At 22.4% G+C, this 23,941-nt stretch overlaps 7 protein-coding genes and 1 non-coding gene across 8 annotated transcripts; 6 read left to right on the forward strand and 2 right to left on the reverse strand.

Moving 5' to 3' along the window:
- Positions 1-1,746: 1,746 nt before the first annotated feature.
- On the forward strand, positions 1,747-4,986 carry PY17X_1041700 (U2 snRNP-associated SURP motif-containing protein, putative; the record flags this gene model as incomplete). The annotated part of the gene is made up of 9 exons (XM_022956371.1): positions 1,747-1,809; positions 2,029-2,113; positions 2,255-2,343; positions 2,473-2,572; positions 2,741-2,934; positions 3,087-3,703; positions 3,847-3,924; positions 4,079-4,193; positions 4,345-4,986. 9 exons carry the CDS (start codon positions 1,747-1,749, stop codon positions 4,984-4,986), a joined length of 1,983 nt encoding a protein of 660 aa, XP_022813418.1.
- Positions 4,987-6,511: 1,525 nt separating this feature from the next.
- PY17X_1041800 (ribosomal protein S27a, putative) lies at positions 6,512-7,631 on the forward strand (the record flags this gene model as incomplete). Its single annotated transcript, XM_724016.1, has 3 exons — positions 6,512-6,614; positions 6,957-7,042; positions 7,371-7,631. 3 exons carry the CDS (start codon positions 6,512-6,514, stop codon positions 7,629-7,631), a joined length of 450 nt encoding a protein of 149 aa, XP_729109.1.
- Positions 7,145-7,226, forward strand: PY17X_1041900. Its single transcript, XR_002696577.1, has one exon. It is a non-coding gene; the product is annotated as a small nucleolar RNA snoR22 (small nucleolar RNA).
- Positions 7,632-9,044: 1,413 nt separating the features above from the next.
- On the forward strand, positions 9,045-10,604 carry PY17X_1042000 (zinc finger protein, putative; the record flags this gene model as incomplete). Its single annotated transcript, XM_724015.1, has 1 exon — positions 9,045-10,604. The coding sequence occupies one exon, from the start codon at positions 9,045-9,047 to the stop codon at positions 10,602-10,604; it is 1,560 nt and encodes a 519-aa protein (XP_729108.1).
- A 1,557-nt stretch (positions 10,605-12,161) lies between these two features.
- PY17X_1042100 (26S proteasome regulatory subunit RPN6, putative) lies at positions 12,162-14,030 on the forward strand (the record flags this gene model as incomplete). Its single annotated transcript, XM_724013.2, has 1 exon — positions 12,162-14,030. The coding sequence occupies one exon, from the start codon at positions 12,162-12,164 to the stop codon at positions 14,028-14,030; it is 1,869 nt and encodes a 622-aa protein (XP_729106.2).
- Positions 14,031-14,792: 762 nt separating this feature from the next.
- Positions 14,793-15,356, reverse strand: PY17X_1042200 (cytochrome c oxidase subunit ApiCOX19, putative; the record flags this gene model as incomplete). The annotated part of the gene is made up of 1 exon (XM_724012.1): positions 14,793-15,356. One exon carries the CDS (start codon positions 15,354-15,356, stop codon positions 14,793-14,795), a length of 564 nt encoding a protein of 187 aa, XP_729105.1.
- Positions 15,357-16,644: 1,288 nt separating this feature from the next.
- On the reverse strand, positions 16,645-19,068 carry PY17X_1042300 (pseudouridine synthase, putative; the record flags this gene model as incomplete). The annotated part of the gene is made up of 1 exon (XM_724011.1): positions 16,645-19,068. One exon carries the CDS (start codon positions 19,066-19,068, stop codon positions 16,645-16,647), a length of 2,424 nt encoding a protein of 807 aa, XP_729104.1.
- Positions 19,069-20,214: 1,146 nt separating this feature from the next.
- Positions 20,215-23,667, forward strand: PY17X_1042400 (conserved Plasmodium protein, unknown function; the record flags this gene model as incomplete). Its single annotated transcript, XM_022956373.1, has 15 exons — positions 20,215-20,338; positions 20,681-20,949; positions 21,102-21,254; positions 21,427-21,507; positions 21,621-21,691; positions 21,796-21,922; positions 22,058-22,139; positions 22,308-22,356; positions 22,444-22,558; positions 22,700-22,768; positions 22,887-22,964; positions 23,082-23,148; positions 23,246-23,299; positions 23,391-23,497; positions 23,608-23,667. The coding sequence occupies 15 exons, from the start codon at positions 20,215-20,217 to the stop codon at positions 23,665-23,667; spliced, it is 1,506 nt and encodes a 501-aa protein (XP_022813419.1).
- Positions 23,668-23,941: the final 274 nt, after the last annotated feature.

Here is a 23,941-nt window from a genome sequence, read left to right on the forward strand (position 1 = left end):
TATATATGTGTGAACCATTAATGATATTTTCATTTTATTAGGACATAAAAAAAGGATAATTAGAAAATAAATGAAAAACTATTTGTTTTTGCATTAAAAAAAAATATCCTCATGATATTTTTTTTCAATTTTTGAAATTAAAGAGAATTAAAAAAAAAAATTAAAGGCGAGATGAAAAACAAGAAAGCAATACGGAACTACGTAAAAAATGAGATATGATACGATATTTAAAATTATTTTATACGTATACATAAAATATCGATAATATATATATGTCACAAAAATAATTAAAAAGTTAAAATAATGGTTTAAAACATGTAAGTATAATAATTTTTTTTAATGATTTATTAGACAGAAAAAAAACGAGAGAAATGTGAATAAATCTAAACATGTGCTAGTTTTATCACGAATATAAAATTTTCCCAAAATTCAAAAAATGTAAAAGTAACAAAAAACATGAAAATTCAATAAGGTTTAAGTAAAATTAAAAAATAAACATGCGATAATATGCATACTAAAAAAAATTACAAATAAGGATAAATTAATATGTGCACTTGGTGTATCACCAATTAATTTCCCATATTCTCCTTTTTAAATATTTATATAAAAAAAAATATATATATAATATATATATATATATATATAATTCAATTTATCATCACTGTTATTTTACTTCAATGCATTATTATACAAGGGATATATTGTACATGTGTGATTTTCTTGAATAAAACCAAAAAAAACTTGTTTAACAAAAAATTGTGCTAAACATTGTGTAAAACAAAATTGCAAAAAGGTATATATACAACAAAATGTAATACTGTTTTAGTGGCATATATTTATGAAAACGGCTTGCGTTCATATTCACATAATGCTATCAATATAGCTTAAAATTAAAACAATGAAAATTATATAAAATGAAACATAAAAAAGGGGGATATGATAAAAATAACAATAAAAGCAACAAAAGGAAATATGTTTAAGTATATTGAATATGTGTATAAGCACATACATATATATAATTAAAATACTAAAGCTTAAAAAGAACTATTCAAGCAATATTCCATAAAATTGTAAATAGGAAAAGCATTAAAAAATATATAAAAAATTAATATCACTATTAAAGCCTTTTTAAGTTTCCAGTCTGTTGCATTTGAAACGAAAAAAAAAAAAAAAATATATATATAATACACGGAGATGTGTTTTATTAGCGAATGATCATAAATTATATAATACGCACACGTAACTAAGTATATAAATATGTTTTACTGTTTTTTGTGCTTTCTTTCGTCTCCTCTCTATATATGATATTTATAAGGAACAAATATATCAATAATGTTAAGCAAAAAAAAAAAAAAATATGCATAGATAATAATTAGAATAAATACTAAAAATAGGAAAAAATTAAAACGGGGTTTACATTCAACTTTATATTGCCTAAGATACGAAATTTCCCTTCACATCTATTTCATTAATTATATATTGTTTTTACTCGAAGATAATTAATTTTAAGGGTTATAAAAAAAAAATTTAATTAAAAAAAAATATATTTATTAAATAAAAGGATTATATATAAAAAGTATAGAAGCATGAAAATGTATTTCTTCATATAAATGAAGACCCATCTTTTTTATTTTTTGTGTATATTGATGAGAAAAAAACATTCCGACGATAAAAAAAAAAGCGAAGCCAAAAGAAATAAAAGAATACTGAAAAATTAGTATATATATCTAAGTGGATGTTTACAGAATGTATATTCAATTAAATAGGAATAAAAAGAAGAAAAACGATACTGAATATGAAAAAATAAATGTAGGAATAAGAGCTGTTGCTTAAATTTAAAAATACATCAATTATAATTTAGTTACATGTATATACGTGTATATTTACGTATATATTTAGTGTCATATATATTAGTTTTACCAAACTCGAGCTTTAATCACTGTTTAGACCTTTAAAAAATGTTTTATTATATTTTCATTTAACTTATGTTATATTTTATTTGACACTTTTTTTGTACAATTTCAAAAGGAAGAAGAAGCTGCAAACATTTATGCTCAATTCGTTCGGTCGTTTGAGGGAGATGACATAGAAAAAGGAAATCGATTTGTTAAAAGTAAACAAAACAGAAAAACTAGTTAAGAAATTTAATTAAGCTGTGTACATTCGAATAAATATATAAAGCATATATGGAGGAAATCCTATTGAAAATATGATTATAATTTCTTTTTCTTTTTTTTTTAAATAACTGAAATAGGTAAGAAAGTGTTGAACCCGTCTAAGTTTGATTATTTCCCAGAAGAAGATGATGATGATAATAAAAAGAGAAAAAACAAATTCACAAAGGTATATATTACCGAAAATATAATTCATACCTACATATGTATATGTAATTAGAAAATGGAAAATTGTTATTGTAAAGAAATTGCATAAAGATAGCAGTTATACAGTTTTGTTTTTTTATGATACTTGTAGGATAATAATTTTAATGAAGAGAACACGAAAAAACACGAAAAATCCGAACCAAACAAAAGTGGTTTAGGAAAAGTAAAGGAGATTGATAGTTTCTTAGAAGGTTGGCTTTTACACAAATAATAGTACATTGTGTACATATGTGTATCGTATTTTGCTTTATCATTTTTATATATTTGAAAAATATGGGTGTGAAAAACATATATATGCAAACGTATTTCTACCTATATATTTCGGTTTATATAAACGCCATTATATTTCCTTATCAAAGAAATTAAGTTAAAGCAGAAAATATTGGATGAAAGAAAAATATTAAAAGAGCAAGCTCAATTAGCTAAATCTGAAGAAGAAAAAATTAAAATTAATAAAAAGATAATAGAAATCGAAAAAAATGAAGGAATTTTTTCTTATACACAAAGAAATGAAACACTTGCTAATTTATATCTAGGAAACCTATCTGCAGAGGTTATTAAAAATGATGCACAAAAGAAATAATAAAATATAAATAACCAAAATAAAGAAAATAAGATTGATTATGTATAGTCAAATGTGCTATTATGAACATTTTATTATAAAACCACTCATAATACATGTTTCCTTTCGATTGCTATGCGCAGGTAACTGAAGAATATTTATGTCAAAGATTTGGAAAATTTGGGAAAGTGAGCAGTGTAAAAATAATGTATCCTCGTAAAGAGGAAGATAAAAAAAAAGGACGAATATCAGGATTTGTTTGTTTTGAAAATAAAGAGGACGCAGAGAATGCTAAGGATGCATTAGATGGAGTAGAGATGTTTGGAAAACCTGTGATAATTGGATGGAGTAAAGCTATTCCGAAAATTTTAAGCTTGAATAAAAATGAATATAAAAATAGTCATTTTGATAAAAATAAAAGCTCTTTTAATACGTCAAACAAAAGAATTCAAATAATTTTACCAGAAGATAAAAAAGTTAAACGAATAATTGATTTGTTAGCGAAATATGTGACCGAAGAAGGATATGCTTTTGAAGAAATAATAAAAAAAAATGAAAAAGACAATCCAATGTTTAATTTTATTTTTAACACATCAGATTTGCATTATTATTATAAGTGGAGAGTTTTTTCATTTGCACAAGGAGATAGTTATAGAAATTGGAGAGTAGATTCATTTCAAATGTATGAAAATAGTTATGTTTATATCCCACCTGTTCCAAAAAATAAAAAAGATAATGTTCCAAGGATAAATAAAAAAATGTAAAATTCAAGGATAAAATATATTTTGTGTATCGTTTAATAAATATGATTACATAATACCATTACTTATATTGTTAAAAAAATACAATAAACAATATATTGTGAGTATGAATTCTATAACGTGATGGATTTTTTTTTTATAGGAAAAATAAAAAGTGTGATATGGATGAGAAAAAGAAAAGCAAGCTTATTAGTATTATTAACAATTTAAGCAAAAAGAGGTATTTTTTAAAATAAGATATTAAGTATATATATGTATTGTCAAATGTTTCGTATTTTGCTATATCTAATAGTTGTTTAGTTTTAGTGGAATGAATTTTCGAAAAAAGTATACAAATATTTATACGAGCATAATATGTTTAATTTTTTTTTTAGAGTAAGCATATGTCGTGCTATGATATTTTGCACACGACATAGTGATTTCAGCTTCGATATTGTAAAAATAATATCTAGTTATTTGACTGATTTAAAATATGATTTACTAAAAAAGGTAAATGCACATAAAACAGTGAATTTGTAAAAATTGCAATTCTTTTTGTCATTTACATTCAAGTATATTTAATATGTACATATGGGATTGTGTTTATACATATTTAACTATTTATTCATTCTTTATTTCAATATATTTTCCGATTTCGCAGATAAATTTGGTATATTTACTCTCAGACATTTTATACAATTGTAGTAACCAATTTTTTTCGTCATGGCCATACCGAAAACATATGGAAGAAGCGCTACCTCGAATATTTTACTATTTTAGAAAACACATAAAAAAATGTGATAGTAAGATAAAGGCAAAATTATTTTCTGACTCAATAATGAGTATATTTAATATGTGGGATACATGGGCAATTTACACTATAGTTTTTATGAATGGACTAAAGTGTTTATTGTCAAGTAAAAAATTAAATTATATAAAAAATAAAATGCATGATTCAGAAAATGAACACGATATATTAAATGGGACCAAAATAGAGTTTTTTGATGACCTTAAAATTTATCCATTAAATTTAAGAAGAAACGCATATACATATTTTCAAAAAGACGAAAATCAAATAAATCGGTTATGTGAGCAACGAGGGTTGTATTATGATGAAAACTTTAATAAAAAGAAAAAAATTAAATACTTATTAATATATGATGATTTTTATGGTTTCAATACCAATAATGTAGGAAGTGGAAAAAATTATTTAAACGAAGTTGGTCTAAGTGACGGTAATAAAAATAGTTCATCCAAAATCTCCGAAACAAGTGATACTGCTTTACATGATAACACAAAGTGAGGAAATACTATAATTTAATAAATCATCAAATGAAAAACTAGATAGAATAGTTTTGTTTTATTTTAAATATAATATAATCTTGAAAAATATTTTAAAATTTGTTTGCACACAGATATTATTTTGTTGTGCCCGTTTTTTTGTTTTTTTCAATGTTTTTATACATTTATACACATAAGTTCACATAATTGCTTATATGTTTCATATTTTTATTACATCAATTCGTATATGTAATAATATATAAAACGATATAATTAATGTTTTTAATATATATAGTTTTAATTAACCTTGTTCTGTGTATAGACAAATATCCCTTATTATATTATTTATTTTTTTATGTTTAATTTATGTATTTAATATAACAAAATATCTTTATTTTGTTAAAACAAAAAATCCAATAAAATATATTTGATTAATAACAATGAAACGAATGATATGGTATTTTTTTTTAATGTATATGTTGGTATAATTATAAAAAACAGGAGGATAATATTATTTTCATATAATAGGTGATACGGTAATACGAGGCATAATTGATATACATTTATAATCTGATTATATTTATAAGTAATTTATATGGCTAATACAATAAAGAATAAACATTGTAATTTTTTAATTAAAATAAAGTTTAAAAAATATTAAAATTATGGCATAAATAATCAAGCTATATTATTTTGAGTAACAACTGCGAACTATTTACGAATAGTAAGTACCACAATGATATTGCATTTATTTATTATATGCATTTAATCATATATAAAAATAAACTTAAGTAATAATTTTTATGCCTTTTAAATATGTTTGAATAAGTATATATATATATATTTTTGTTCTATGATTTTAATATTTCATGTCACATTTTTGGATGTAAAATTCACCCATGGTGAATTTTAATTAAATTAGTAGTCATTTTGATAAAAAGGGAAAAATACATATTTTTTTTTATTTTGTGTTTATGTAGTTTTATAATGCTTTAACAAAGATGTATAATAAAAGTTTTTTTGCCCGTTAAATGCTCATATATATATATGCAATATATCCAAATACTGTTCTTTAGCATTATTATGCCTTTAATAAATTACATAAAAAATATAATTTTTTACGTACTATATATACATATATCCTAATACTATTACCACTTCGACCACCAGTGTCGGCTCATTTTCCAAAGCTATTTTTTATTAATAAATGTATAATAAATATATGCATATATAAATTAATAGTAGCAAATTTACATATATAATGTATACATACATGTAAAAATTTTATAATATTTATTTATTTATTAGCCTATATTATATAATGGCTACTATAACGTTTTAATGCATTACATTCATTTACTTAAAAAAAATAGTGCCCAAAAATACTTAAACGACAATTTTTAAAAATCCAAAAAATAATTCATGTAATATAAATATATTGATTTAAAAATAAATTAATATAAATTTATTTTTTAAGTTCTTATTTATGGATACTTAAAATAAACCAAATTAAGAATTAAAGAATTTTATTTCTTATTTTAATTAGAATGAAAATATTAATAAACATTCCTTATGATGGCTCTTTATGTATTGAGTCATCCGATGTTAATACCATAAAAAATGTAAAAGAACAAATATCTGAATTAAAAGGTTAGTATATTATTTCAGTTTATTTATATGTATTTATTTTTGTGGCATAAACACTGTTAAAACTGCATTTTAATATATATAGTATTTTCCTAATATTTATTATACCACATCGTGTTTATAATTTATTCACAGAATAAAAATTTCCCTTGCTTTTGTAACACTATAAAAGTGGGGAGATTAATGTTCATTATTATATATATATATTTTACTGTTGATATAAAAGGGGGGTTATAAAAATGGCTCCCTTTGTATACTTCGAAACATATGAATACATATATAGAGTATTTTATGGAATGTTCATTCAAAATGTATATATATAATATTTTTTAAATAAACTTATAGGTATTCCCTGTGATTCTCAGAAATTATACAAAAACGGACGTCTATTGGAAGACGAAGATTTGATTGAAGTTGACCAATGTGAATATGTAAGAAGAAATATATATGCATGCATTATGTTACTTATGAATAATTATATGTATTGAATTATATAATTTCTTATGATATTATATTGGTTGCATTTTTATTTTTAATGATGATAAAATTTGTCAAATGCAAGTAGGGACATGAGAATATAAATATGTTCGTTATTGTTATCTGAAAAAATAAAAAATGTCTATTCTATTTTATTTAATTTTTTGAATAAGTTTCTCTTTTTAAAAAAATATAAAATGAACTATATTATTACATGTAGTTTTATTATATGACGCCCATTATACATAAATTAAAAATATTAAATTTATTTTTTCATTTTAGGAATACACCATAGATTTAAATTTCAGTTTACTTGGTGGTGGTAAAAAAAAGAAGAAGAAAGTTTACAAAAAACCCAAAAAAGAAAAACATAAGAAAAAAAAAGTAAAATTAGCAATATTGAAATTTTACAAAGTCGGAGATGATGGAAAAGTATTTAGACTAAAAAAACAATGCAACAATTGTGCCCCCGGAACATTAATGGCTTCTCATTTTAATAGAGATTACTGTGGAAGATGCCACTTAACCATTATGAAAAAATAAAAAACTCCATTTATTATGTGCGTGTAAATATACTAATTATACATATAAAGCATAAAACTCTTTTTAAAAAGGGTTTTTCCTTTTTTTTTTACCTTTAAGTACTATATATTCAATATAAGCATACATTCTACGAATTTTCATCAAAAAAACTAAGACTTATGAATTAAGAATAATATAATTTATATCTCTATAAAAACGAACGTTTTTGTTAAACGATATGAATCGTGTATACAATGTATTTTTTCCCATCACCCCTTGTATATTTTAATAAAAATATATGAAAATTAATAATTGGGGAAATCAATACGGTTTAAATTGAAACTAAATAATATATAGTATAATGCGATGGCTTATTTAAAGCATTCCATGAGTTTTATATATACACAATATATGTGTGTAAATGTGATCAAAATCAGAGGGTAATCTATATTGTGATTTATAATGTTAATTTTTTCCTTGTATTTTGATTTTTATGTATTTGAAAAATGGAAACAATGCATAAAAATTGAGGCAAATAATAAAAATATGCATATGAAATGAATACAATAATATATTTATGTGATGAATAAAAATTTTTAAGTTTATATAATGTTTTTTCAAGCTAATTGTTTAGCATTTTTTATACGCAAAATAAATGATAATTTTATGAAATAATTTTTTTAAATAGTAACTAAAAAATATTGGGAAAAAAGTTCACGGCCACATTGTCTGATTTAATGATAAAAGTGCGAAAAATTGAATAAAAATCGTCTTGGTTTTCTGCATTTATAAAAAAATGAAAATGTACTCATAAGAGTAACATACATGTAATGTTTATAACAAAAATAATATGTTAATAAAATTATTAAATTTAATTTATTTTCATACATATATGTTTTGTATATATACGTTAATTTTTATATAAAAGTTAAGGAAACCTTTGTAACCTTATGGGGGACAATTTTGCTCTCAAAAAATGGAATAACTATTTTAATAATAAATTACTCAATTTTGTGCATTAAAACAAATATATTATATATATATTCATACAGAAGGTTAGATGAAAAATATATATTAAATTAAAAAAGCGATTTTATACTTAAAAAAAATAAAAATAATAAACAAGAGCGAAATTTTGAAAACTTGAAAAAACAGTCGTAGTAAAACTGTTATCATTGATAGTTAATACAGCCACCGAGAAGGGACGTATAAAGATTTCATAGATAGTACATGCGTATATATAAATCCTGCATATATTTATGTTTTCTCTTAATATAAATGGTACTAAATTCGAAGAGTTTGCTTTTATGGAAATTGGAATAACTTTATCCTAACATTGTAATTGTTAGATATTTATTTAAAAAAAATATGGGAAAAAAACGAATTAAAATATAATGAGTTATATATATTAACATATAATGTATATCATAATAAATGACAGAATATTGGGTAAGTTCAAAAAAACATTATTGTGAGACGTGTAATTGCTGGCTGTCAGGACATAAAGTAAATATAAAAAATCATGAAAAAAGTGCAAGACATATTGAAAACTTCAGAAGGGTGCTTAATGAATCATATAAAAGAAAAGAAGAAGAAACAAAAGAAAAAAAATTTATTGAGCAAGAGTTAAAAAAGTTAGAAAATATTGAAAAACAATTTCGTTCAAATTTAAATAATAATGGGGGGAATTCGATTAATCCGAGTAGTAATATAGGCGCGCCAAAGTCTAATTTAAGTAAAGTATATAATAATAGTAAAGCTATTAATAATAATAATAAAATACATAATAGAAGTTTCAATAGGAATTATACAAGTAGCAATAGTAATAATTTAAATGCGGCTGGGGGGTATAGCAGTAATTATAATGCTAGTAACACAAATACATGGATATTAATGGTACATGAGTGTACAGGATGTTTGATATTTTTTAATATATTAACAAATGAAGTGAGTTATGAAAAGCCACAAAATTTTGTTTATGGAAATATACAAGCAACTGAAAAGTTTACTGCTGAAAATGGATGGTTTAAATATTTTGATTATAATTCATATAATAATTATTATTATAACATATATAAACAATTAAGTATATGGGAATATTCAGAGAAAACGATAAGTAATTTAGCTAATTTTATAAAAATTTGCAACCAAAATGCAGGAGTAAATACAAATATAGTTAATCACACAGAATGTTTTGAAAATACCTCTGCTATTACTACTAGTAATGGAAATGATTTTAGTGGATTAAATAATAATGATCCACAAGTTAATAATTATGAACCAAATAACGAAAATGTATCAAACATTTTAGGAGAAGATTTGGTTGATAAGGAGAAGGGTGAGAAAAAAGTATCGATTGCGGTAAAACCAATTATTGAAAACAAAAAAAAAAAAGAATGGAATGATAATAATTTATCAAATGATATTAATAATAAAACAAGTAATATAGAAATAAACCAAATGTTTCAGTATGACTTTCACGATGAAAGGGTTAGCAAACATGGTGAAAATTGTATGAAAAATGATGAAAAAAAGAAAAATTTAAATGGAAAAAATGAGATGGAAACAGAAAATAATAATGAAATAGATATTGACAAAAATGTAAAAGCTACAAATGAAGATATACCAAACACATTGGAACAAAATGATGAAAGTTCAAAACCAGGTATGTGGGAAGTTGTTGAAAACGATGAAATCAAAACAATTCCAGAAGAAAATATTGAAAAGATTTTTTATAAAATTAAAACAAAAGAAGAATTAGAAAATGAACAAATCAAAGAAATTGAAGACAATATAGAAAAAGAATATTCTAACTTTAACGAGTTTTATGTTAAAAAAAAACAATTAGAAAACAAAGAATTATATTTAAACCAAGAATTTAAATTTGTAAACAAACCTATATATAAAAAAGCTATTGATAAAAATGACAACAAGAAGGTCAATTTTGCCAAAAGGAATATTAAACCAAAACAAGCCAAAAAAAAAATTACATAAATAAAATATATGAATTATAGGAGATTATTATAATTTTTTAAGTTCTTAAACATTTGTATACTATTCATACATATTAATAGATATATATTTATGCATATTTAATAAGTAAAATTGTCTAGTGTATGTATAATATATACATATGTACTCCTGTATATGCATGCAAGTCACGATTGCATTTGGGGGATCTTGACTAATGCATTTATACCCAACCAATATATAATATTTTTATGTAGTTTCCCTTTTTATGGCATTTTTTCAAATATAAACGCAACAAATGCGAAATGCCAAAATGTTCCCCTTTTAAAATGTTTTATTGCATTATTTTTTTTATTATATTTGTGTGTATTGATATTATGCATATTTATATTTCCTTTAACTTGTTTAAACTTATGCATGTTTGTTGATTTTTAACTTAGTATATAAAATAAACTATAAATGAACATATAAAAATATAAATTTCTTTCAACTTTTATAAAAGAAATACACATGTGGATGCTTGAGTATCTAAGGAAACCAACCGGCATCACGAAGAAGAAAAAGAATAAAAAATATTGCATATAAATATCTTAAAAAAAAATAGTGTAAAACTGATTATTAAAAAAGGCGTTGATAAATATAATATTATATTAATAAATATTCATATGTGAATATAATTTTTAAGCTTAAAAAATAAAAGAAAAAATGCTATAATACAAGTAAATAAAAAAATAAAAAAATAAATATACGTATGTAAGTAAATTAAATAAAAGGGATACAGTTGTGTCATATATATACACAAAATTAATTGCAATAATTAAATGAGCATGAATAAATAAAAACAATACTCAATATATTAATATAAAAATAAAACAACGAAATTAACAAATTTCACATAAAAGATAAATTATTTAAAGGCCGTGATTTATTATAGCGCAATAATTAGCCCAATGAAAATAGTGTACTATATAAATTATATATATTATTAAATATGTAATTATATTTATCATATATATATAAAGGAAATGTATTTTTCTGTGACACAAAGATTATTTTTACCATACAATAAACCCTGCGTTAGCTGCTTATGAAAAATAAAAACACATTCAAATTTTGAATGATATTATATAATTATTTTTCATAGCATTAATATTTAGAAAAAATATTATAATTCTCTTATGTTGAATTGCTGCTAATAGAAGTAGTAGCAGTAGTACATATAAATATAATTTATACATATTTTTATATTAATAAATTTTTCCGATATAACCAGAAATTGTTATAGTTTTTATCATTTTAATAGTATAATGTTTTGCAATACTCTTTCAGAAAATATATGAGTATATTAATATATGTATGTGCTTAAGGGAAAGTCAATTTATTTCGTTGATTATTTAAAGTGAACCCTAAAAGTGTATATATATAAATATTTATTTATTTATATTTATTTCCAATATTTCCCAAATCTTCTGTACTCAAGGGTAGTTGCAAACTAAGACTCTACGGCGTCAGCACACACACACGCTCAAAATACTCCAATAATAATAAATAATATTTTTTTTTTCGAAAAATATAAACAAAATGGAAGCTTTTGAAGAGATAGAAAATGCTTATAAAGAAATAGAAGATGAAATAATAAAAAGTGTTGATTCATTATGCGATGGTAATTATTTGAAAATAAAAGATGAGGTAATTATGCCACATATGAGTGATAGTTTGATTGAGAAAATCATAATATTGAACAGACATATTAATGATAATAGTAACCCAGAGGAATTTGAAAAAAAAGTAACGAATGAAAAGGTTATGCAGATAAATGATAAATTAATATATTTATTGTGTGATTATTACATTAATAAAAAAGATATTGATAACTTAATTAATTTTACAACAAGTAATGAGAATTATTTTAGTGTATTACCACAAGCTAAAACAGCAAAATTAATAAGAAACATAGTTGAAAAAATATCCAAAAAGATACGTAATATTAGCACTTTATACTTAATATTTAAAAAGTATATGAATTGGGCATATGAGAAAAAAAGGAATTTTCTACGATGCCGTATCGAAGTAAAGATAATTATATTATTTATATTAAAACAAAAATATAAAACAGCATTAAGTTTAATTGAAAGATTATTAAAAGAAGTAAAGAAGGTGGATGATAAAGCATTGTTACTTGAGTTATATATTGTAGAAACCAAAATATATATGTTACTTAAAAATTCTACAAAAATGAAAGCTTCATTAACATTTGCTAAGAATATAGCTAATACAATAAATACTGCTATATATATTAATAGTGAAATAGATTTGTTATCTGGAATATTATATATATATGAAAAGGATTATAGAAGTGCATATATTTATTTATACGAATGTTATGAAACTTTATATACATATATATATAATAGTCAGAATAACACTCTCGATTTTTTAAGTAAAAAACATAACGATTTTTATTCAGTTATTATACATAATATTATTAATACTAGTACAATATCTTCTCAAAATAGAACTAAAAGTATAAGCCAGATTAGTCCATTTCTATTATCATTTTATACATTTTATGAATATTATGACAGTAGTAACAGTTTGTTAAATGTCGATGAAATGAATCTATTGTCGAATAATGTTAATTTAATATATAGTGATATTATATGTAAAATTAGTTCAAGTTATCAAGAGCTTGATGAAGAAAAAATTTATTGTATAACTAACCCAATTGAGTTAAACTATGAATTGATAAAAAATTTGACAATAGATAATTATGGAAACTTGCTGGAATTGACTTCTTCCAATGTTGGTAATATTCGCGAAAATAATGATAATAAGAATCCTATTTTCATTTTCCCTGAAAATAACAATATAAATGGTAATTTTGGCTTAAATTTAAACATCGAAAATTTAAAACTTATTGTACCTTTGAAATATATGCTACTTTGCAAAATATTGGAAGAAAATAATAGAAAAGACATAAACACCATTTTATGTGAAAACAATAAATTAAATTATATACCAAATAAAGAGATACAAATATTATTAGATATATCTAAATGTTATGAAAATAGAACATTAGACATATTTGAAAATGTAATAAAATACAATATTTTCCTTATCAACATAGATAAAGTTATATATAATTACTTAAAAGAGTTATACGAATTGTTGTTAGAAAAAAATATATTAAAAATTATTGAAGCATATAGTTGCATTGATTTAAACTATATAGGTCAAAAGTTAAACCTAGATATAAATAAAATTATCTCAAAATTGTCAGAAATGATATTAGATAAAAAATTAAATGGCACACTAGATCAGAATGCTGGTATTCTCATCTTGTATGACGATATGCCAGATACAAAAATGTATCAAAATGTTTTAGAAATAATAAACAACTTAACCGAGTCAGTCGACATATTATATCAAAAGGCTCAATTGACCATATGAGAATCTTGTTAAAAGGAGTTGAAATTGTTTGGATGTACTTTTCTTTCTTCTAAATTTTTATAAACAATTGGAGACGATTATTTAAATATTGAGTCTTTGAAAAAAAAAGTTATTTATTCCTTTTCGCTGTTGCTATTTTTTCAAGCGAAATTATCTAAAACAGTTTTGTATTATGTCCATGTTTATTCATTTCATATATATATGCATATATACAATTTTTCCTTTAATTTTTCCATATATATTTTTTACGATTTATATATTTTTACATTTTTCTATGGCAACTTAGTTTCTCTCGCTTTACATAAATTTTTTTTAAAACAAACGTATTTAGAAACATCGCCAATTAATATAAACACACATGTATATGCATACACGCATATATATATGATTAAATATAATTTTTGACAACATGATTGCTTAATGATGTTAGCAGTTAATTACATTCGTTTTAGGATAATTACTGATCGATCGCTTTTTATGAATATATTTTAATATTGAGAATCATTTTATTTTTAATATATATTTTGGCAAATTTATAAAATTGGTAAATTTTTTTGCTTACACTAAAAAATACGTTATAAGGCAAAGGGAATAGGAAAAAATGAAGTAAAATAATTGTGTATAACTAACAGGTATACATAAATATATTTGTGTATTATATGTACAAAGTGAAGTATAAACATAAACAATTGAATGGAATGCGCGTATAAGGGCATTTTCTTTAAAAGGATTTTGTAGGCATATGTTACTACAATTTTTTGTCTACTCAAGAAACCAAAACATTGGTCCTTCTCCCTTAGACCCATCGGTTCTTTTAGGCATCCATGGGAATGAACTTGATTTATTTTTGATAATATAATTACTTCCATATATACACATAGAAGAATAAAATATAACAAATGACCATAAGAACCAAACAATGGATACTTCTAATTTGTTAGCATCCCGTAAATGCTCAATACTTGGTACAATCCTTTGAGGTTGTTTTTGTTTTAATCTATTATACAAAGTTAATCTAAAAATATCTGTTCTTTCAGGACCATGAAAACCAGATCCTCTTATTTTATTTGTTTTTTTACCTTCACTATTTAAATCATCTATTGTTATTATTTTCCCATGGTATGAATTGTTTAAATAACTTAATATATCACCTGGATTTTTATCTAAAATTGGGGTTATAGCTTTGGTTTTTTCAACAGGTCTTATAATATTTAATAAATTCGTAGGTGCAATGTATTTCCATTGGTTAAAATCATGCCATTTTCCTAAATATATGTGATTTCCTGCTAACTTCTTTGTCGATAAATTAAACAATCCGGATGTCATTCTCGTGTTCGCACATATATGGTAATATAATTGAACTTGTGATGATTTTTGAAAATTATTGACTTTGTAATCTTCTTCCCTTTATGCTCTTCAATATTAGTGAACAGTTATTTGTATTTTTGTGAAACTTATCACGGGTTAATGTAAATGTCATATGTTTTAAAATAAAATTAAAACAGGTTGGATAGTATGCTTAAAAAATATTTTATTATTAAAATTGGCCAAAATAAGTAACGATGAATATATTTATAAAAATATACATATGAGTTACTCAAACATGGTAAAAAATGTATATGGTTTATAATTTTTCATTACAAAATGGTAGTGAATGAATGCATTATATTCGTTTAGTAAATTTATCCATAATTTTCTTATAAAAATATATTATTTTTCTTAGGTGTATACATTTTTGATTATTTAAAATGTGTTTTGAATGTGAAAAAATAATAATATATTTTAATTTATAATATATATAAATGTGAAAAATATAAATAAAAGGCATTCGTAATATGATGAAAAAAGCATGCTAAATTAGTGATCGAATGGAAATTATTAATAAATGAAAAATGACTACTTTTATTTATATATAATTATTTTTTTAATTATCTATAAGTTTATTGGGATATTTTTATATAAGTGCACGTTATTTATATATAAAGTTGTGTAAAAAAAAGTAATAAATAAATTCGTGTTTATTAAAATTGTTATTAGGAAAAGTGTAATATATGTTTGCCCATGTATACATAATGATTATAAAAAAATATAAAACAACATTGGTCATGTAATGGAAATAAAATGTGTTAAATATGAAAAAAAAAAAAAAAAAAAAAATTGTTTACTGTGTTACAAATTATGCGAAGTACGCGGTAAAATTTTCAGGTGAAAATAATTACCTTTATTATGAATAAAAATTTTAGGAACTTATCGGAATAAATAAAATATTTTCAAATGTAAAAAACATATTTGTAATTTAAGTTATTTTTATTTTTTACGGGTATATACCACACAAAAGTTCGCGAGTGGATTGTCTATCATATATATAGGGTGAATTATTCTTTTTGTTTTAAAATGGCAAAGTTTTGAAAAAAATATAAAAAAAGGGAATATAAATAGGAGTAAAACTATAATGTATGAATGTAAAATTAAAAAATGAAAAACATTATTAGGATGTGTAAAAAAATGGCGATATACAAATAAGGGGAAAGAAATCCACACTATATTCGGGTTTTGTTTATTATTTGAATTATAAGTACAAAGGATTATATATACATATAACTCTGAAAAAAAACTAATTATTGTTAAAATCGTATACAAACTTTGAAACATCCAAATTTAAAATATTAACGAATGCATTATCTTCAAAGAAATATTTAACACTTGGGAAAGTTCTGCCTCTATCACTATTAACAAATTCTTTTATATAAGTACCTGATTCAGCTAATAAATATAACAAAGAAAAATGTTTGTGAATAAAAACTAATTTAAATTCATATATTTTTCTTTTTCTATTAAGTAAGCCTCTTCTATGAAGTACTCTTATTGGTGTTTTTTGGATAATATTTAATACACAATCGTTACAGTTTTCATAATTTAATACTTGTTTATTAATTTCGATTATTTTTTCTTTAGTCATTACACACGAATGATATATGATGCATTTGTATGCTTTTTTCCTATCCTCTCCAAATTTCATAACTTTTTTAATTAATTCGTAATTTGTACTAAAAGCAATATTACTGAATTTTACATCCACTAAATTGCTAATATTGTAAGAGGATTTATCATTTAACATGTGAGAATTATCATTCATAATTTTTTTATCTTTAGTATTATTAGCTTTGGGGGAAAAAACAACATTACTATCAAATTGTGCATTATAATTGGGGTCAGCCTTTTCTTCATCATTTGCACTATAATTTATGTTATCGTTTTTGTCAATATTTGTGGTATTATCCTTTTTACTAATTTCCTCAGATAGTAACACTTCAATTTCATCGTTATAATTAGTATTTATATGTAAATTTGCTATATTTTTATCTTGCAAAAATACATCCTTTGATTTTTCTGCTAAGATGTTTCCAATATCAAGGTCGTATAAATATACAGTATTTTGCCTACTCAATAATGCATAACATGTATTAATCGGGTTTACTGGGGAGGTTATAATATTTTTTTTTTGATGTGTAACTTGATTCAGTGAATTATTTCCTTTTTTATTATAATGTTTTAGCAAATGAAATAATTCTTGAACAGTTTTCTGGTGAAATATATTAATAGTGTTGTTATGGGATTCTATGTTATTAAGTTTAATAAAAAATAAATAAAAATTTAAAAAAGAAAACTTTGTTTCTTTTAAAGTAAAAAGAAAAGGTCGACCTATATTCATCATTCTGACATCTTTATCTTCTCTGCCAGCAGCCATAAATGTAAATGTGGAAGATGGAAAAATTTTTGCAAAAATTTCATAAATACATTCCTCTACTGATATTTGAGATACAGATGAATTATTTATTAACCATTTTGTTTGAGAACAATTTTTATTATATTTATTATAATATCCAAAAATGCATAAATTATTAATAGAAACATATATATCTATATTGAAATTTAAATTTATATCAGAGTAATTTGTCTTCATGTCATCATTTTGTATTAAATTATTTATATCTTCAGTATGATAATCTAATAAAGGATGGTTTTCATCTAAAATATTAAAAACATTTATTTTTTGATTGTTATCATTTATTAATTTTTTTTTTTTTGCATTAAATTTGTTATCATCGTTTTCATCATCACTACTACCATTGGGGCAAACGGTTTTAGCGTTATTATCAATGTTGTGATTATTGGAATTATTAATATTATTATTTCTTTGGTCATTGTTAATTTTTTCGTGATGAACATCCTTAATTGTATTATTGTAATCGAAGGAATATATATTAAAAACTAATGTGCAATTTTTATATAGGCTGGTAATAAATTTGATCATATCATCGTTCAAATCTAATAATGTAAATATTTTTTTATAAAATGTTAAATAAACATAAATTAAGGTATAAGTAAAGGATGTACATATATTGTTTCTGACAGTGTTATCTTTTATTTTAGTTTTTATAATAATATGATCTTTTATTTTTTCATAAATTTTTTGAAATGATTCTAAGGTGAAATCTTGTATACTTTTAATATCTTTTCCTATATATAAATATAAGAAAAATAATATGATGTCAACATTATTTAAAAGATTATTAGCAACATTTATAGCATTATTAATATTTTGAATAATTTGTTTTCTTTCTTTTACACCCAATGTAAGTTTATTTTTCATTAAATCATTATGAAAATGACTCTTTTTATTATATAACATTATTAAATCGATATTGTGTAACCCATTACACAATTTACACAAATGCATATTTATATAAGCCTTTTGATATGGATTTTCAAACTCATTTTGCGTATTTTCATTTTCTGTATTAAGATATTGAAGAAATTGTTCCATATTATTATCTAGGTAATAAGAATTTGCTTTGTTTGCATTTTTTTCACAGCAATCATTTTCCATATTATCGTTGTTTCTGTCTTTTTCATTTTTACCTTCACATTTGTTATCACAAATATAATCGCTCAAAAAGTATCTGTCAAAATATAAGAGGTCGTGATCATTAGCATTTTTGTTTGATATAAAGCAACGAAAACATATATTAGCCATTCTGTTCTTTTTTATGGGTAAACTAATGGGAGAAAAACATAGATGACAAAATTAACTGAACATATATAACACTAATAAAAGCGCTGATCGATGGAAAATCATATACATATATGCGTGTGATTTGTTCGCATATATTTTCGCAAATGTTAAATTTTCAAAATTTGTTTGATACCATTTGTGGTATATTACGAAACAAATATATAAATGCCTTTATACAAGCTTGAGTTTCATATTTTAATTTTTTTTTTGCATTTTAGATGTATTTAATATATAATTTAACAAAAAATAATTAAAATTTATATTTTATATGCTTGTGTATGCATTGTTAGTGTGTGGTAGGGGGAAATATATAAACAAAAAATGGAATAAAAGGAAAAGAGATAAAATGGGATATAAACTTGTTCATTTGTGTTTCAACATTGAAAACACACAAATAAATTCTAAACCAAATGAAAAAAACATATCAAATATGTAAAACAAAAAAATAATATGATTTATTTTTTATATCGTTTTTTTAAAGCCAAGTATATATGATCCTCTCCCATTTCATATGCTATATAGATTTTTTTTATATTTTTGTGATGATTCTTTTTCACTATTCTTCTTAAAATTTTCTTATTATTAGTTTTTAATATGTGATTTATTATTACTCCTTTCAATAATCCTAAATTTATACATATTTAAGAATAATTTTTTTTAAAATATGCGTGTTTACAGGTATCTCTAATCTTGTATAATTGCAAATAAATATGCACATACAAACCATGGCAAATAACGTGCCTAATAGATAACAGTTAACCACGAATTCAATATTAAAACTGAATACAGATAGTTTTAAAGTATTTTTAATATATATATAGGATTTACTTTTTTTTAAATAGATTAAATTAAAATATAAAGTTTGTTATTTCATGTGAGATTAAAGAGAAAAATTATACTTTTTAGGAGCACATATAATGAATATATACAATATACATATGCTTACACATATATGCCGATTATGTTCCATATATTAAAACAAGTTTTACCCATTAAAAATCATAAATAAATAAAAAACAAAACGAGGTGTATAGTTTGAATTATTTTTACAAATTATTTAACACCTGAGATATTGAATTTTTAGTTCTATCTATTACATTTATTATCATGCAAAACAATAATTTAATAAATCAAGAGTTAGGCATGTTTTCCTATAAAGACCCTGAATTATGGAACGATGAAAATATATATGATGAAACCCAAGCCCCGTGGTTTTATCATATTAATAACCGTAATAAAAAATCAAAAAGCAATATAATATATATATATAATTGAACATATAAATATACAACTAAGTCCTAATATGTGAATAAGGGAGTGTATATCTGCATATATAGTTATGCATCAACATGTTATATATTTAAATATTTATGATAACCAATGAAAACCTGAAATAGGAATGCATTTTTCTTACTATAACATGGTTCATATATTTTTATTTGGGTTATGCATTTTTATATAATAAATATATGATGCGTTGAATTGGGTTCATTATTATGCTACAAAAATGTGTTTGTGTATTTTTGCACTTTATTAATATTTTCCTTTTCCTTTTTATACAATCACTATACAGTGCTCGATCTAAATAAGGAAGACTTGATAAACATAAAAAACATAATTGATAATGATAAGAAGAGGGGAGTGATATATAATAGCATATTAGATGTAATAGATTTTCAAACATATTACGGTATAATGCGTAAAATTAATAGCAACATGAACAGTGCGTTGTCGGTTTATCTATTTTCATGTAAATACTTCTTAAAAAAATACTCCAAAGAGCCAGATACAGATGGAAGGGTTAAATTTGTTTTCATTTTTGGAAATAACACCTCAGATTTAGTAAATATAAAACATGAAAATTAAAGAAAACATTCACACAGTGGGAATATATATTTATATAAATTTTGTGAATATAGTTTTTATTGCCTTTGTTTTTGTTATTAAAATATACATATGGATAAACACACTATATTTATTTACATATTTTATAGGACTCTGTATGCTCTTCAATAATATATAGTTTTTTTTTATACATATGGTATAGCTTAAAAGGTAAAATAGACAAAGGAAGTGAAGATAATACATTGATGTTTTTTGTTCCTGTTATAAATATTAAAAGGAGTGATATGCGTCTTAAAATTTTGGTAGAAACAAAAATTAGGCATATATATATATGTGTATGTATATAATTATTGTCAAATTGTATTAACTGTTTAAAATAATTATTAGTATAATTGAATTTTGGGATATATGTATGGAATTTTTCGTATAATTTATCATTTGTGTCGTTATTGATAATGTAATTTTGTTTATTAGGAGAAATGGTGGTTAGAAAGATGTGAAATTAAAAATCCAGAAGAAATTTTAGTTTTTAACGATAATGAGCATTTATTAAATGTACGTAAAGCTTTATAAGGAAAATAAAACGCTGAAATACCATATACATGCATTAGAAGTTGCATATATTTTTTTAATATTATTTATAATTTTGTCTACACTTTTTTATACAGGTTCTAAAATATGATTATAAATACTATATATGTTTAGTAGACTTTAACAATTTCGAGGCTAATAATATTTAGTAAGTATTTTCTTTTTGGTTTTCGTATTTCATCGATTTTATTATAGTTGCAGTATATATATGCATATCACACAAATTAATCGTGTATTTTTTTATTTTATTAGCAATGGAGATAATGTTAAATCGATAATTGACCACCATGTGTATAAGGGAACAGGAGAAAACCATAGAATAACAAAATCAATTTATCCAATTTGTGTTTGCAGTTGCATGGTTATTATATCTTATTTAGTAAGTGATAAAAAATTAATTAAAAATTACAATAATCAATTATGATTATAAGTGCAAATGGAACAATAAAATAAAAAATATATGAAAATAGTAAATAGTTAAAAAATATAAATAAATGAACTTCTTCAATTTTAGTATAAGCATTCTAGTGATTTTCTCGGAGTACCATTTGTTAATAAAAGTATATTATGGTTAATGTATGGAGCTATTTTAAAAGGTTAAAAGAAATAAAAAATATATATTATAAATAAATGGTATAATAACATTGTGACCTAGGCAAATTGTTGAATGCATATATATTCAAAGGGTACTAATATTTGTTTCCTAATATGTTATGATTCACATTCTGATATATATATATTTGTATTTTCTATTTTATACCCAGATTCGAATAACTTTATAAAACGGGATTTAGGAAAGCGGTGGATTCAATCGTAATATAAATGCTATGAAAAAATGTACAACATAAATATTAAAAAACACACATATATATGTGCATGGTTGTGTTATTATTTTTACAGGGATTTAGACATATTTATGTCATTAAAAAAGAATTTTAAAATATCCAATAAAATGGACATTTATATAACATATCTCTTTAATACAATTCGATTTTCCATTGATTTAAAAACATTTGTAAGAAAAAACCGTGATTGATTAATATATTTTTTTTAGAGGCTATTAAAACTGAGCTTAATTATGAAGGCAAGAGAAATATCGAACGACAAAATTAATTCTTATATATATGTTTATATACTAATATTCTTCACTTTGTAGGGCATCGAAAATGTGTTATTTTCTGACTATAAAGACTATAATTATTTCGTTTCTGAGAAAAAAATAAAGGTAGTAGTGTGATGAAAATAGAAAAATATAGTGAATATTTTTTATAATATATTATTTTAAGTCATTTATCATTTTTATTATTAATTATTAATATATTTTTTTACTACATATGCATTAGATACGAGTGTCATCAATAGATTTTAGCATAGATTTCCTATTTTCTCATGAAAATTCGGATCAATTAGTCGAAAAAATGGTAAAAAATCAATAGTATAGAATAAAATAATCATACAAATATATATATATGAATATATCAAAAGTGTAGACATTTTTAATATGATAATAAATATATTTTTTTATTAATTTTTTTTAGTACAATCTATGCTATGAAAACGATTTTTCGATGTTCATTTTAATAGGATCTTATTTAAATAATTATAGTAATTTAATAAATATTTAAATTTATGAAAAATAAACAAAATAAAAATGTTACAAATTTCTGTAATATATATATGCGTTTTTTCGATTCATTATCAGAATTGCAGAAAGATGTGTCCATCGTCTTTTACAAAAATGATGTAGACAGAGATGGTAAGCTTTTAATGTTATAATATTTGTTGATATGTATCATATGTTGGTTAATTTATAATATTAAACATAAAACATATTTTTTTTTTATAAGATTTAATGAATACCTTGCTTGTAAATGAAGAGATAAAACTTTCGAAGAAAGGATATAAAAGCATAAAATTTGGAGATAATATTCAAAATTTTGACATATATCAAATTGTAACTAAACTTTTTTACATTATTACTATATGAATCATTATTATAATGTCTATCCAAGTTATTATTCATTTAATTACATAATTATTTCTTTTTTATATATAATTTTATAGAATAATCTAAGCTACTCGAGAAAAAGATTAGAGAATTTTTTAACTACATATTTTTCGTAATCCTGGCGAATAATGTATCATATTAATAATATGTATATAGTATATATATATATATTTATTTATTTATTGGGGGAAATAATTAAATACCACATTAATACACGTGTGTATATATATATTTTACTTATAATTTATGAAAAAATATGACAGGCCTTCTCATAAGTGAAATAATAAGCTATTAATATGTATTACAAAGGAAATAGAGACATACGTAGATATATATAATTAATTTTTGGTATTATTATTTTATTTGTAATTAAAAAGTATGAACACAGTA

Source organism: Plasmodium yoelii (genome assembly GCF_900002385.2).
Source record: "Plasmodium yoelii strain 17X genome assembly, chromosome: 10".
NCBI classification, from domain to species: domain Eukaryota; phylum Apicomplexa; class Aconoidasida; order Haemosporida; family Plasmodiidae; genus Plasmodium; species Plasmodium yoelii.